This window comes from Arachis hypogaea, chromosome 11, assembly GCF_003086295.3.
Source record: "Arachis hypogaea cultivar Tifrunner chromosome 11, arahy.Tifrunner.gnm2.J5K5, whole genome shotgun sequence".
NCBI classification, from domain to species: domain Eukaryota; kingdom Viridiplantae; phylum Streptophyta; class Magnoliopsida; order Fabales; family Fabaceae; genus Arachis; species Arachis hypogaea.
In genome coordinates this window covers 13740846-13756709 of record NC_092046.1, presented here as the reverse complement: position 1 = coordinate 13756709, position 15864 = coordinate 13740846, and the positions used below count along the sequence as shown (strand labels likewise).

General features: G+C 33.8%; 1 protein-coding gene across 1 annotated transcript; it reads right to left on the bottom strand.

Moving 5' to 3' along the window:
- Positions 1-1590: 1590 nt before the first annotated feature.
- Positions 1591-15864, bottom strand: LOC112720331 (DNA-directed RNA polymerase I subunit 1). The gene is made up of 21 exons (XM_025771235.3): positions 15591-15864; positions 15344-15513; positions 14261-14420; positions 13892-14176; positions 12691-12900; positions 12436-12606; positions 11741-11900; positions 11200-11384; positions 10164-10427; positions 9390-9478; positions 9083-9230; positions 8623-8841; positions 7272-7592; positions 7038-7182; positions 6289-6497; positions 5751-5953; positions 4936-5134; positions 4566-4828; positions 3977-4117; positions 3049-3853; positions 1591-2474 (listed from the first exon to the last, which is right to left on the bottom strand). The coding sequence occupies exons 1-21, from the start codon at positions 15606-15608 to the stop codon at positions 1878-1880; spliced, it is 4962 nt and encodes a 1653-aa protein (XP_025627020.1). The 5' UTR covers positions 15609-15864; the 3' UTR covers positions 1591-1877.

Sequence of the window (15864 nt, the reverse complement as noted above, 5' to 3'; positions counted from 1 at the left end):
AGGACGGAGAGTAAAGATGCAAGTATCATTTGAATATCTAATACAACGGATCTTGTGTACGATCCAATGATCCATAGCCATTCCAAAGAACGGCTTTGAACTAATTGATATAGTCCAATTTAAATTCTAATAGACGGATGGATCAAATGCATATCTAATTCAAGCATCAGTTTAATATATGCAATAGTTATCACAACCCTAAATCATAGATTAATGCATCCTGATAATCAAAAATTTATATATGACATGAAATTATGTGAATTAAAGAGCAAAAGACAACTACAAAATAGCAGTACAACCAAATATATTCACTTTAACTAATCGCAGATCCACTACAAATTGAAATCAGCACAGAAGAGCAATCAGAGAGAGAAACGAGGTTATAGAGAGTAAAGATTCAGTTTTTAGTATTTTATCAAATTATACATTTATTCTTTTAAATAATTTTTTAATTATAAAATAGCTTAATCATAGTTAACATAATAACCAATTAAAAAATGACATGTCATAAAGGATAATTTACATGTTATATATATATATATATATATATATATATATATATATATATATATATATATGAAAAATTAGTGTACGAATATCATAATATTTCCAAAATACTTTTATTTTTTTTTGTATTTATATGTTTTATATTTTTAATTACATAAACTTGATTAGTTTAGGTCTTACAAATGTTATATTATTTATAATAGGCATATTTTTAGAATTATATTATTTATTCTTTTTTTAAAAAAAATCAAAAAAATAAAAAAGGTTAATATTTTCATGTATTATATATAATATTTTAAATAAATTATATTTTTAAAATATTTTGATGAAAAATAATTTTATATAATAATATCTTTAACAAAATTAGTTAATTAATAAATTTTGAATATAATAATCTAATTATTTTATATTTTTATTTTTACAATTTAAAATTTTTTTAATATAATTTTTTAATATTATAAAAATTTCTTACGTAATAATTAATCTTATTGAAGAAAGAATACTCATATTTTTGTATTTATATATTTTATATTTAATTATTTAAGAATAAAAGATTCTGTTACCATTTAAAGTATATTGTATTAAAGTATTGTTATTTAAAACATTTATTTATGTACTAGGATATTCTGTATTTATTAGAGTCCATCAATGTTCTTCTTTTATATTAGCCTTTGATTTTCATCTAATTAAATCGAATGGTCTATATAAATGTGGCCTATCCAATAAGCACATAATGGTTGTGCTCGTTTTAGACATACCCATAAACTAAATATAAGATATAACATATTATGAAAAATCTAGTTTACTTTCATTTTCTTTCACACAATTTATAAAGAAAACAAAATAATAAAAATATAATTATAAAAAATTAATAAAAACAATAAAAAAGATAAGTTATACCCTACTAATGTCTTTATATGTCTCTTGCAAAGAACACCACATTAATTCAATACATTAGAATACAATATTCATGTTCATACTTCATATTTCACTTGCTAAACTCTCTATTGTATCCCCGTCTCTCGGTGGTTCCTATTGGCTATTTGTAAACAAACACAACCTTACATAACTCAAGACACAAAATAAATAAATATATAATATTAATAAAGAACATGAGTAAAATCACATTTTAAAAATATATCGTTAAACGTAGATATTATACATAAAAAATCGCATTATACATGGCTATTGATGGAAATGGGAATGACATTTCAAAGCATTATACTACTGCCTCCAAACAAACTACTACTCAACCAGAGAAAAATGTGCCTGTAAAAATTTGTTAACAATGAATTGTACAAGGTGTCAAAATTTGCCAGATTTCCTAGGCATGAATCAACCAGAGATCTAGGAGTAGCATAGCAACGATCTTATATTTCCAGTTTCTGTAACAAGTCATGGCAACCGGTTCCCATCTTCACAGGCAAACCAAGACAAATTCTAGAAGACGGAGTGTCCAAGGTGTCGACCAGGCCGTGAGAAGATGCTTCGACGATGAACTTGGAGGCCGTCTCAAAGCACATCTTGAGGAAAGGGGAAGTAGAGAATGCTATGCCTCCGGATCTGCTCATCGGACGATACTTACCAGAGAAAGTCATGAAATCGGCGATAAGCATCAAGTGCCGGATGTCTACGGATATCCCATAAGACTTGAAGACATTTTTAACTTCCCTGATGATGGTCTCTCTGGCTGCTTCCACACCATAAGTCTTTAACATAGCATGGACATCGTTGGAATAAATGTACCTTACATCAAGATGATCTTCTAAGTCCCAAAATGTTTGAAAATTCACACCAGAAGTTTGAAGTGCTGGTATTTTTTCCTTTTCGGCGGCAGGGATATCTTCCCTTGAACGTTGATCTTCGCCGTAGTAGATTACTCCACTTTCTTTGCATGTAACAGCCTTACATTGGCCAACCTTTCCATACTTCTGGATGCAAACCTTATTGGCTGTTTTCTGAGCAATCTGCATAAAGTTAATTTAAAAATAAGTGAGCCTTTTTATGTTTGAAAGCAATGAGAAGGTAGAGAGATAACATACACTCATTTGTTAACCATCACTTGTCAACCAAACGAAGGTTTCCATCTTCCCTCAACATCATTCATGCATTAATGTCTCTACAATATTTGCATGTCTAAGCTCAAATAACAGCTTGACAAAATCTACAGCATATGCATCTTTTCTATAAAATTACCATGATAGCACCTAGCTAATATTTCCTAGTTGCAAGGGAATCAAACCTAGAATTGAAGAGCATACTGCATACAAGACTAAAATAACTATGTTGTTCTTTAGGCATAACCAAGGTAGAGAAAATCAAGATTTTACATGAAATCCTAACAAGATTTATATCGTAAAATCATCCGACTTAGTAAAAATTTGTAAAATCAGTTAACTCATTAAAATCATAATACCAGGAGATTTTAAGAGTTAAATAGAAATTCTGGCTACTATGGGTATAACCCACAGGTATTGAACATTCAGACTGATACTGATGACACAGACCCAAACACAGAAATAAACTATGAAATTAGTGTACCTGAGCCAATAAAATATGCGGTTCGTGAGTAAATTGGAAGTGGATCTCAAAATGCATCCCTTTTGCTTCCACAAAAATTGATCTGTCATATTTCTTTCTTATTGGTCCAGATTTTTTCTTCTCTTTTTCACCACTAGATTTGGGCTTAGATTTCCGATTAATTTTTTCAGGAGGTGAGACATCCCCATCAGGCTCTGCCAGGTCTTCAAGTCCTTGAGAATCACGGGCATCAAGTGTGATGTTCTTATCTTCCTCATTATCACTTCCACCATAATCACCGTCAGATACTTCTGATAACTCATTATCACGTGTCTCATCTTCAGGATCATCTTCATAATCAACCTCATCAGTAACTTGCTGTTTTCTCTTCTGTGCTTCAAAACCAAGATCCTCATCCCCTTCTGTGTCATCAGCCCCACCATCATCATCGTCATCATCATTACTCCGGCCTTTCTTTGCAGAATCCGTTTCATTGCCGTCTACATCATCTGAGCTATTTGTGGTGGATTTCTCTGTCTTAAAATCTTTAATGCCACCAATTTTGGAAAGCAGTGCCACATGATTCTCAATGGCATCCTCCAACTCCCTCACAAAGAGAACTCTTAGTGTGTCCTCCCAATCTTCAAGTGTTATATCCGTGTATTTCGGATAGTGTTTAGGTTTATATAGCTTCATCACAAGTTTATATACTCTGTAAATCTGACCATTACAAACAACTACTGGTACAACAGACACTTCCATACTTTCAATAATGTCAGCTACAGTTATTCTCTTCAACTTATCGGAAAGACAAATTGCATCTTCCCTGCAAGCAACAACATATGTATTGTAGTTTGTATAAGTATCTACACAGAGAAAGCAAGGGGTGTTCAGAAACAAAACTACAAACAAATAGATTAGAGAACAGAAAGCAACGCCAGCATCTCACATCGATTTGTCAGCTCTCAAGGGGCATGTCATAAATGGAGTCAGTATATGTTCTGAGGCATTCATCATGATCTCTTGCAGACGCGGAATTCCAAGAGTCACATTCATTTCCCCTCGACCAGCAAGATGAAAAGTATTCAAGCTGCAGAATAAAAATGCAAAAAAATAAATAACAAGCACTGTTTACATCTTAAGTATTGAAAAATAGTAGCTGGTAAAAGAACAGATGTACAGTTCCAATCCCACTAGCTCCCCTATGAGGCATAAAATTTAAATGTTTAACTTGTGAAGTTTTACTCTCTTAACATTTTACTTCAGTGAAAAACAGTAAACCAGCTTTTGATTACGAACTCCATACGCAACTATAAAGCAGTTATTCTTATTAGTTCAGGCTATGATTTCAAAGATCCAGCAATTTATATGAAAAATAGTTCAAATTAAGCATATGCTGGGATACTATCTGCCACGTTAATAAAAATTGTTCCTTCCAAATTGCCATAAATTATCTGGTCATTTTACTTTAAATACAAAAAAAAATAGCAACAAGGCTCATCAAGAAGCATATTCTCTCAGAAAAAATAGGGTCTTACGTCATTTGTGTTGCTGGTTCCCCGACAGATTGAGAGGCTAAAACACCAACTGCCTCTCCTGGTTGCGCAAGGCTTGACACATACTTGTGCTCCATCAACTTCAAGAAATCTGATCGTTTCAATGAACTACGATTTCTCTTCTTTGAAGAAAAATTATGAATGAAGTTTTCAGCTTTTCCTTTAAGAGCATCAGGCAACTTGCTAATATAAGGACTGGATCTGTCAAGCTCACGGCAACAGTTGCTGTAAACCAGTTCATTATTCTGAAATCGGCACAATAAACAAACATATAAACAACATACAAATTGCATGCATTATTTAGGATTTTCAAAAAAATAACAATAATAGCAGTAAAAAAGCAAGTGCATACAGTCGACAAGGCTTCAAATTTGGTAATAAAGCTGGTTTGATGGACATCTACGCCATCTTCTCCATAACGAAATTGAATAACTGAACCATCAGAATCACGAACAGTGTGATCATAACTAACTTTGAGACACTCAAGATTTTTCATTAGACATCTTTGCAGGTAACCACTCCGAGAAGTTTTAACTGCAGTATCAACCAACCTGAGCAGCAAACATTCATTTGTTAAGACAACCATACTGTAATCGAAGAAATAAACCTTACATGTGAAATACTATCAAATTATTTATCCAAAATATGAATTGAAAGATTTTCCATTAGGGAAAGTGTTGTGGAGTGAAGAGAATGGTTCAGACAGCTTTGAAAAGAACATAAACAAATGAGCAATGAGATGCATGTCAGCAGCTAATCAACGTGCACATTATAAAGTTGAAATGTAATCAACATGCATACCACATGCATTCCCAAGTTCAAGTTACTTATATACCAATACATCTAAGCAAATGTCACTCAGATTAAATTTAAACTCGCTTAAAATCGTTTTCTTTTTTACATATTTTTTTTTGGGTATATTCATAAAGCTGAAATGATAATGTGATTTGCAACGTGCATACATTACCATGTATTAAGTGACATTATAACTTTTACTTCTTGACAATACTGACAAGCATACAAGCATATAAGTATATATTATATATCAGTCACTTCTTGACAATACACACAAGCAAACACCAATACAAAACATTAACAACCATACACGTATCAATAAAACATTCAGAACGAACTGCTATCATGTTGAGTCCATAAGCTTTTTTTTACCCTTCACGCCCTGCCATGCAATGAAAGTAATATTCCTGTGGACGAAGGGCTGTGAGAAAACGATCAATAATGAACCCTCCTGCTCTAGGGGAACAATCCCAGGGAGGAAAGCTTGGCAAGGTCTTTCCAGAAACCATGCGTGGAACTCGTTTTCCTTCCAACTCTTGCTGGCCTAAATGAGAAGATATCTGCTGGAAATTGACCTGTTTCAAAACAATATGAATCAACTTAATATTTTTAAATGGTTAAATGCCATCAAATATATCAACAAGACTTGTATCAATTGGAAAATACTAACAAATATACAGAGAATAAAGTGATATTAACACTGAAAAAACAATCAGACTAACTAGTTCTATATCATCAACTGAAAAACGCAAATGTCAGACTAGCAAAACTTGATTACTTTGTAAAAGAATCCATCCAAAATAGTCGCAATAGCAAATTCATTGTATCTATGCCATTCTGTAACCTAACCTGCTAAAATCTAATATAGCAGTGTAACACAGACAAATTAACATCACAACAGTATACTTACCATACTACCCTTGGCTCCAGATGTAGTCATAAGAGAAATCCAATTTTTCCCAGAAGGTTTCCATATACCTTCGGATAATAGCTCCTTTAAACCTCCTGAGCTTGTTTTGGAGTTAAGACTGCTTATCATCTTCCGATCCAAGTATGTTAAGGCTGCATCTCCATTACTGCGTATTTTTTTCTCAATATTCAACTGCAGTGTGGTTGGGTCTGAAATAACAAATATGCCACAAATCACAGATTTTACATAGGAAAACTAACTGCACTAAGTAAATGTCAAGTAGCATAGATATGCTGTCATGCTGGACTATAAGTTGGATGCATGGACCAATATATATTTGACCAATATATATATATATATATGATAGCGTAGAAGAAATGCATTGGTCGATATGTCTCATTATATGATAGCGTAGAAGAAATGCATACCAAAATTTTATTTGGTTTGAAATATGCTTTAACCGGAGTATCTATGAAACAACACTAGCTATATAGATTCTGTGTACTCAGGAAACACATCCATATTAGATAGGAGTAATGAATTATCTTAGGATAGTAGAGTTACTACCAAAGTTTACTTAGTATTCTATTTTCACATCATAAACTCATGTCATTTAATAAATTAGATAGGAGTCATATAAGTAGAACGTGGATAGAAAGCTAGCAATTAAGCAATGTTACTACATCAGGAAATGGTATTTATTTTATAATCATATGGTTTGCAGCAGAAACCAAATTTAAGAATATTACCTATATTATCACCTTCCATGACTCCGACAAATTCCCGATGAACAATGTCACCAATTTCCTCGCAGCTTTTAAGTTGATTCATTCTTTCACCATCCTTTCTTTCTGTTATCAGAAGATCATCAACTCCACATGTGAACCCGTGCATCTGAAAAACAGAAAAATATAATAGAATATTGAGGATAGATAAATCAATAAAATAACACAAGATTATATATTAACTCATTGGCAGCTAACCTGCAAGAAGTTTGTGAATAAACGACTAAACGCTGAAAGAAGGTTTCCTGCAATGTTTGAGCCATAAAGTTCTTGTACTGTATGTACTATACCATAGTCACCAAATTGAGCCTTATCAACCACGCCACACACCAAATCATTTCTATATATCAACAATTTGTCCTCATCAGGCTCATCCTCCATCTTACTTGACTTCTTAGTGGTTCGTCCTTTAGTGTTTCCGTTTCGAGTCTTGAAAAAATTAGCTGGTATTTTCGCATTCTTCTCAACTGTAAATGGTGGGGAACCTCTAGTGACATAGTATAACAATGCACTAATGACCTGCAACATAGCAGAAACCAAATTCACTTACAAAAATTAAGGTCCTAATATAAAGAAGCAAATCTTGAATCATAACTCAGTAGAAAAGTAATGGTATGTACCATACAATCCAGTTTTTCATATACTAAGATATCAAAATTACAAGAAAGAACAGAATTGACAAAACGAGAAGGATCCAGAAAATTTATCAAGAAAATAACTGTTAGATATTAGATAAACATCCAGCAATATCTCCATAGTATCTTAGAATAGAATAAGTATCTTAGATCTCTAAGAATAATTTATCTATTTCTTTATAGTTCATGATTTCTCTATATTAAATTAAGAGTATGATATTAGCACTCGTCATAAAATAGCTGATGTATCTTCTGAATCGCAGTATCTTGCATCGAATTCAGCTGCGCATTCACTCCTCTCCTGTTATTCTATCCTCGAAATTTCAATATAGTATCTGAACAGCAGCACCTTCCAAGTCATGTCCCATCACTATTCTATTTCCAAGTTGACCAGAACTTCAGACTCTTAATAATATGACAACTTTCATCCTACTATTACCGTAAGTTGACCAGAAATTGATGCTCTATTTAAATAATATGCCAAATTTCATCCTAGTATTACTGTAGCCAATCATGTCTTACGGATCTTTTGTTCAGAATCATGACTGTTATTTCTCTCTCTCTAGTGGGTCTAAGTACCACAACACTACAGCATGCCCTTAAATCACATCACCATCAATATTCTTCAACACAGCACCAGGAGCTACTCCTTAGAAACTGCTACCACACTTATAATCATTGTTGCATCCAGTAATTCCCTGATCATCTACAGACAAAAATCACATATAGTTTCCTTCCTGCATTTTGTGACTTTTGATATTTGATTAAATCGGTCTATCAATACATGTTCTATGGAGTAATTATGGAGGAGAAAGGCTAAAGGAATTTTTAAATGACATTCTTCCAATGCCAAAGATAAAAGGCCCTTCATATAATAGCAAAAAAGCCAAAAAACGAACCAAATGATAGTATACCTGTTTTCCTGTCCAAAGGGGCTCTGGCTTCCATATGGCTGGAGGAAACAAAAACATTTCACTCTCGGAAGTTGATGTGAAAACTTTCTGCCCAGGTTTTGCATAGAAAGATCCCACCATAGGCATGGATACACCAGAACTGTAGAGAAGTTGATTGAATGCTTCACAGCTTAAAAATGTATCCTTTTTGGTTAGAAGGGCAGCACTTACAATATGATCCTGCAAATTTATTTAAAAGGCAGAGAGAAAAAATTCAGTATATAAAAAAAATAAAAAATAAATAATAATAACAAAGGCTGTCTATGCAGTTAACATGTTAATTATTTATGCAAATAGAGGGGTGAGGATCAGATTGCTTCCAATCCATTTAGCAATTCATGCAGTGTGCATGTAATTCTTCAATCCATAATGTTGGGATCTTCATTAAACTGCCACCTTTCTAAATTATTTATGCAAATACCTGAATCAAGGCTCTTATTGGATCACCACTGGTAGGCTTCACATATTGGTTGTTGGCATTTACAATATTGTAAGCTTCAGCACGGGAAATTTCATCTTGTGGAAAATGCACATTAATCTCGTCACCGTCAAAATCAGCATTGTAAGTACTGAAATAATAAGGAATCGAGGAGGGAAAAGTTATTGACTGCATCAAAGTAAATTCTAAGGATACTTATTAATTTGAGGTATCAGAGAGTCAAAATGTACCCAATAATAATAATTTATTCCACAAGCACACTAAGCTTAAAACTAAAATAAAATATTACCTACAGTTCGCATAGTGCATACGCACTGTTTTCTCCCCCTTCAGAACACGAACTATATGCGCCATTATACTAGGTTTATGAAGTGTAGGCTGCAACAGAATGTATAGTTCAATTCAAACCAGAAAGTAAACACTAGCAATGTTTATATCACATCTCTGATCAATATTGTCTTCACAAACCAGCATATTTACCAAGTCATGGAATCATAACAATTATGGTTAACTTAAAATTGAATATAGTTAAATATACCCAATTAGCAGTTCCAAATAGTATATGAGAATATTCAATCACCATACATCGAGTGTAATTATTTGATTTTCTTTTCTTGTATGATTAAAAGAAAAGAATTTCCAATTAGGGGAATAAAATGCAGTAACATTATAAAGCTTGTTTTGGTAAAACTTTTTGAAGATGTCTTTGTGCTTTCGAAAAGCACCTAAAGTGGAGCTTTTTAAAGTTGGCTTGTGCTTATCAAAATCAAAAATCTAATATAATCTCATATATTAGTAAATTTCCAAATTTACTCTTACATTTATATCTATTGTAATATTTTTAAATTTTAGAAGCTATTTTACCAAACACAATGGTTGTTATTTGTGCTTATTGAAAATCATTTTTAATTTATTTACCAAACATAGATGCTACAACTTTTAGAAAGCTATATTTTAAAAGCTAGCTTTGATAAGCTACCTTTAAAAAGTAAAAGCTTTACCAAACCAAACTTAAATGTGCTGACAAAACACCATATAATAAGATTATAAGATAATGAAGTACCTGTCTATTGACAAGCACAACATCACCATCCTTCAAGTGGCGATACACAATTTTTCCTTCAAATTCTTGATCGCATATCTTTCCATTATGCATGATAACCCCTCTTGATGATGGTAATTTCCTTGATGTCAAAGCAAGCAACTTCCCTTTTGGTGGAAGCTTTACTACTGATGATTTATCGCCATAATGTGTGGCACCTGGATGGGTTTCTGGACCATTAAGAATAGCATTCCTTAACTTCACTACATTCCAAGGAGTAACTCTCTGTAAGTTACCAAGGGCAGAAAACAAAATGAGATACTCAGAGCTTAGAGGATGTGACTTTCCATAGCTAGTAGTCTCGTATTCCATGCAACTTATCAAGGGGAAAAAACATAATGACATACTCATCTTTGAAGATGTGATTTTCCATAGCCAGTGATATCATATTCCATGCAAGTTATCAAGGGCAGAAAACAAAATGACATACTCATCTTAGAAGATGTGATTTTCCATAGTTAGTAATATCACATTCTATGCACAGTCCAAACATAAACTTAGACATCGGAAATCTTCAAGGCTATCAACTGCTTATCAACATTCAGTCATTTACAATATCCTACAGATTGTTTGATTTCCTTAATAAACCCTAAACATTTCACTTCACAATAGAGAAATTTCCCATCCTATGTTCCTAATTCCCTGATATAATATGGAGGCCAAGATTTCACACTTCAATGTACAAATTATTTGCGGCAGAATACTTATTTTTCAATTTGAAATTGTATAGTTTTCTTCAAATTACATAGGCTGCATCAGATAAAAGGTGATTTGTCTATAAGATAACTGCATGTAAATAGCATAGGCAGAAAATTAACTAAATAAAGATGCAACGTCAATACCAGAATATATTAGCTTTTATTAGATCTGTAAGTAAATGTTTTGAAGGTATGAAATATGCAGAATGCTAAACTGAACAGACAAAATTCTTAACAGAAATGCAAATGAAGAACGTAACTTACATGCATATTGGGTAATACAAAATTATAATTCTCACCTCAGGATATGTTAACCTTAGAGCAAAATATGGAGGAATGCCAATTTCATTCACTGCTAAATAAGGATCCGGTGATATGACAGAGCGGCATGCAAAATTAACCCTCTTTCCCATCATTTTCTGGCGGAAGAGGCCTTCCTTCTTCTCCAGCAACTGACAAATTCCATTACTTGCATCTCTTTGGCCTAGACCAATCAAGAAGTAAAAGAAAATCATGTGTAACCATCACTAGCAAGAGAAATAAAAATATTTACATATTGACATGTTTATGAAGTAATCCACATTCGGCGTAGCCTGGTACAAACTACCAAGGACTGCACCCTTCATCTCAGTCACATAATGTAGTCATGTTGTGTATTATCATATATTGTGCACATATTGTTCTTTGTCCTCTCTTAAATATTCACGAGAAAAAGAAGAGAGTGCTCAACAGACATTTTATCACATAAAGAAATTTATAAAATATATTACCCAACTACACCCAAGTCCGCATGTTACAACTAAAAAAAGAAAACAAAACAAAACCAGCATAAGTTCTCACCAGAAGTGTTACTGTTAAAGAGCACATTTACAGATTGCTGAAGTTCCATCCACCTGGCTAAAACCATCGAGGGATCCTTCTTGTTTAGATGGGCATCCCCTAATCTTATGTTAGCCTGAAGAATCTTACTCAACAAAACAGTATGAGCATGCTCCGATACCTACAAACACAATTGCCCAAGTCAATAAGGTGAATGTAGAATAAAAAAGATAGTCAAGTATTCACAAAACAATGAAAGGACTAAAAAGGATTAGTTATACTTTGAATGTCAGCAATTTACAAGCCTCATCCCACTAAATGAGATTAGCTACATTGAAAGAGTAAGTGTGTTCTTGTGATAAACCAAGAAAGAAACTGGATTTGCATTTCATCCTTATATCCTCCCTTCACATGACCTTTACATCCTGCTGGCTTCCTTTCCTAAGAATGGCCCGAATGATTCATGATAGAATTTTCTAACAAAAATCCTTCATTTCCAATCTATATATATCTGCAAACAATTTCATAAGTAAACTTTTCCTACATTTATATCCCACAACAATTTCAAATTCAGAGTACTTCCCTAAACCTATACCTTGCATTGACAAACTTTGGAAATATTCCACACTCCACAGTAGAACCAAGAACATGGAGTACAAACAAAGAAGATAGAGAAATAGTACAACTCGTTAACAGTATTTATTATTCACACTTACCATATCACCTCCTTTAGTGGGAGGGCGGAATTTGATTGGTGGAACAAAAATATTCTCAAGAAAGAACATTGAGTGCCCTGCTTTCTTTCCATATCCCTGACCTTGAATATCATTAATATAGGAACAGAATCGAGCCTCATTTTTCCACAAAAGTTCTAACGTCATTTTAACCTGTAATTTGAATAGAAGTGAAACTTTTCTGTGTCCAGCTGACACTTTACATTGAGGTTAATTCAATATTTGGAAGAAACTAACTTGCGATGGTAACAAAGGACCAGAAAGTCGATTTTGCTCAGCAAGCTTGTAAGACAACTTGTGTCTTTTTGCATCACTTTTCTTGGTCCCAGCAGAGTTGATATCCTCTCCATATGTTGTATCCCTGTCATCGGTTATAGTCTCACTTGCCAAGATTGTATCATCAGAATTTATGACATTTGCTCTAGCATCAGCAGCTGACAGATCATCCTAGATACATTATCCAAAAACCCAAAATGGTGAAGGCTTTGCAAGAATTAGTAAAGCATGTGGATTGTTGAAACACCCACAAGAATGAACCTATGTAAATAACATAATGTCCTCCGGAAAGAAGAAAAAATAATAAAAAGTTGAAAATTCACCATTAAATTCTATGATTTTCTACTTCTCATATTTAAAACTGCCAGCAACAAAAAAAATAGCGGGAGGAGCATGAAAGGTGCGCACAGCACAATTGCAAACATGACGAATACCGTGCATAGAAAACAGAACAACAAATATGCATAGCAGCAAGCAGTCATTCAGAACTTCAAAAATAAACCATTATAAATTCAGAATGCATCTTTCTATCACAAGACTCGAAGATGTTAGAGAAAGCTGTTAGGAACATGGGTATTATGGGGTGTCCAAAGTCCCACTTCGGGTAGTATGGGATACTTGACGTTATATATAAGGAGAGTGGTTCTTCCCCCTTATCAGCTAGCTTTTAAGGTGTGGTTCCCCACTTCCCTTAGATACTTAAGCAAGCTCAAAATAAAAAAGTATAGCCTAAATATGTTAAAGACTAGGATATTAAAGCAAGCTCAAAATAAAAAGTAGCCCAAAATATTAAAGATTGTTTAAAAGAAATAAAGTGAACAGGAAACTATAACCAAAACAGACAAGGTGAAAAGAGAAATTGAGTCAAAAGAATGATGAATGCCTTCTACCAAAAAAAAGAGATAATACGCATGTTGAGTGAAATGAACACCCCCCCCCCCCCCAAAAAAAACACCCCTTCTTTTCCCTCAACGCATGTAGGCATTTACAATGTAGATATACAAAAGAAGAATATGTGTGTGTGAGTGAGAGAGAGAGAGCAGTAAGAAACTCAAATCAAGCTCTGTAAATTACCAGTACTAGCATAGACAAGATATAGCATTTAAATCTTTATGATACTTTAATATCAGAAAGCAATTTTAAGTGAAATTTAAGAATTTACCTTACGGAACCATCCAAAGGTTGGTTGGCTAATTTTAGGATTAATGGAACCACACTGTTGACATTTTTTAGAAGACTTCTTCAAAAATTTCTGTACAATAGAAATTGCCTCTTCGAACTGCAGCGAGGTCCAACTTTCTCCCTGCTGTTCAGAGCTACAAGACTGGCTCTTATCATCATCATCACTTTGATACATGGATTCATCTTTATTAATTGAATCCAATCTTTTTGCCCCAATGATATCCCCTTTCATAATAAGCTCCAACTGGGAACTACATTTTTCCACCTTGCAGCAACAGAAGACCATATGAGTAGTGACCAACAAATGCATAAAAATATTATAATCATGAGCTTATGGAGAAATATTTACCAGTTCTTTATTAGCCCTAAAATGACAGCAAGTGAAACAAGTTCTTTGTAGAATATTTCTAAGAAGACTGATCATCAAGGGGTTGTAGACAGGGGAAACAAGCTCTATATGACCAAAATGACCTGGACAAAGGTGATACAATTGACCACATGTTTTACAACTGCATCGAGGAAAAAGAGAGATCTCAATTATCCACCTCAAGAAAACTTTGTGCAATACCAATAAAATATCAAATTAAGATCTATTGATAACATGAAATAATTTCTGTTCCAATTTGTCTCATCTCCAGTCCACAGAGCTATATCAAAAGAACCAACTTGGCTGATTCAAAAGAGTAAGATACGAAATTTCCATCCAAATGTAAAACTGTTAGCTATCATCAACAAGAATACAAGTTTTGAAGAAGTCCTATGAAGAAAACCAGAACTTTTCAAGAATAAAATAATTTCTTGTATGCAGACTGTGGCCGAAACAATTCAAAGGATAAAGGATAAAAAATAAATAAACAAAGGATGAAACAAGAGAAACCAAAAATTTAAAAATATAATAATAAAATAAAATAAAACAAAAACTAATTAACCAAGAATGAAGCCACCTCCAAAAAATAGGATTTGACAAGCATGGATGTCCAACAAAGCACCACCACTAAAACCTAAACCCAGCAAAGCACTACTACTACTACTAAGCCCTCTCCAGAATAGGATTTGACAGGCATGGACGCCCAGGAAAGCACCACCACTAAACCCTAAACCCAGAAAAGCACCTAGCACCTAGTAGTAGTAGCAGCAGCAGCAGTAGTGGTAATAATCCATCTAACCAATATATAAAGGGTAATGGAGTACTTAGGTTGGTGTACTTGGATTGTTCTCTTTGATCTCTCACTCATGTTTTCATGTCTTTCTCTTACTAAACCATGAAATTAAAGACCTTGTCATGTTGGCTAACCTCAGGGTGATTACCATTTATTTAACACATTCACAATGACATATAAAAATAAAGAGCAGATTAATAGTGACTTCACTTCCCCCTAGTAGTAGTAATAATAATAATAATCAGAATATGCTTTATTAAAAAAAAACATACGGCAATTTCTCTTCGGATGGACCCAAAGCTGGATCATATAAACCACCAGGAGCGGGGACACCGATAGTATCAAGCAAGTTAGCGTTTGTAATCTTGACGCGGCTGTTCTTCTTCACCTCTTCATCAGTGTAGAAACTGAACACAACCTCCTCAACAGAATTCGAAGCACCCTTAAAAATAACAGAGGTTAAGATTTTTAAGTGATTGTGACAAAGGTAGATGAAAGAAAGAAGAGGTTGTGGAGTACCTCGATTGAGAGAACCATGGCTTGGCTTTGGTCGTTGCTTTAAGTGAAGAGAGAAACCAAGAGTGGAAGAGTTATGAAGTAGGTGTGAATGGGATTGAAACGAGGGAATCAGTAGCAGTGTTGGAAAGAAGGGAAGGAGGGAGGCGCTGCTGCGTTTGAGATACTTGGGAAGCTGAAATGAGTTGGACACAATGTATTAAAGAGAGTTTTGCTGTGACAGGGGAAACATCAGCTGAGCCGAAGCAACAGTGAGCAGAATTATGCGAGGCAGTGT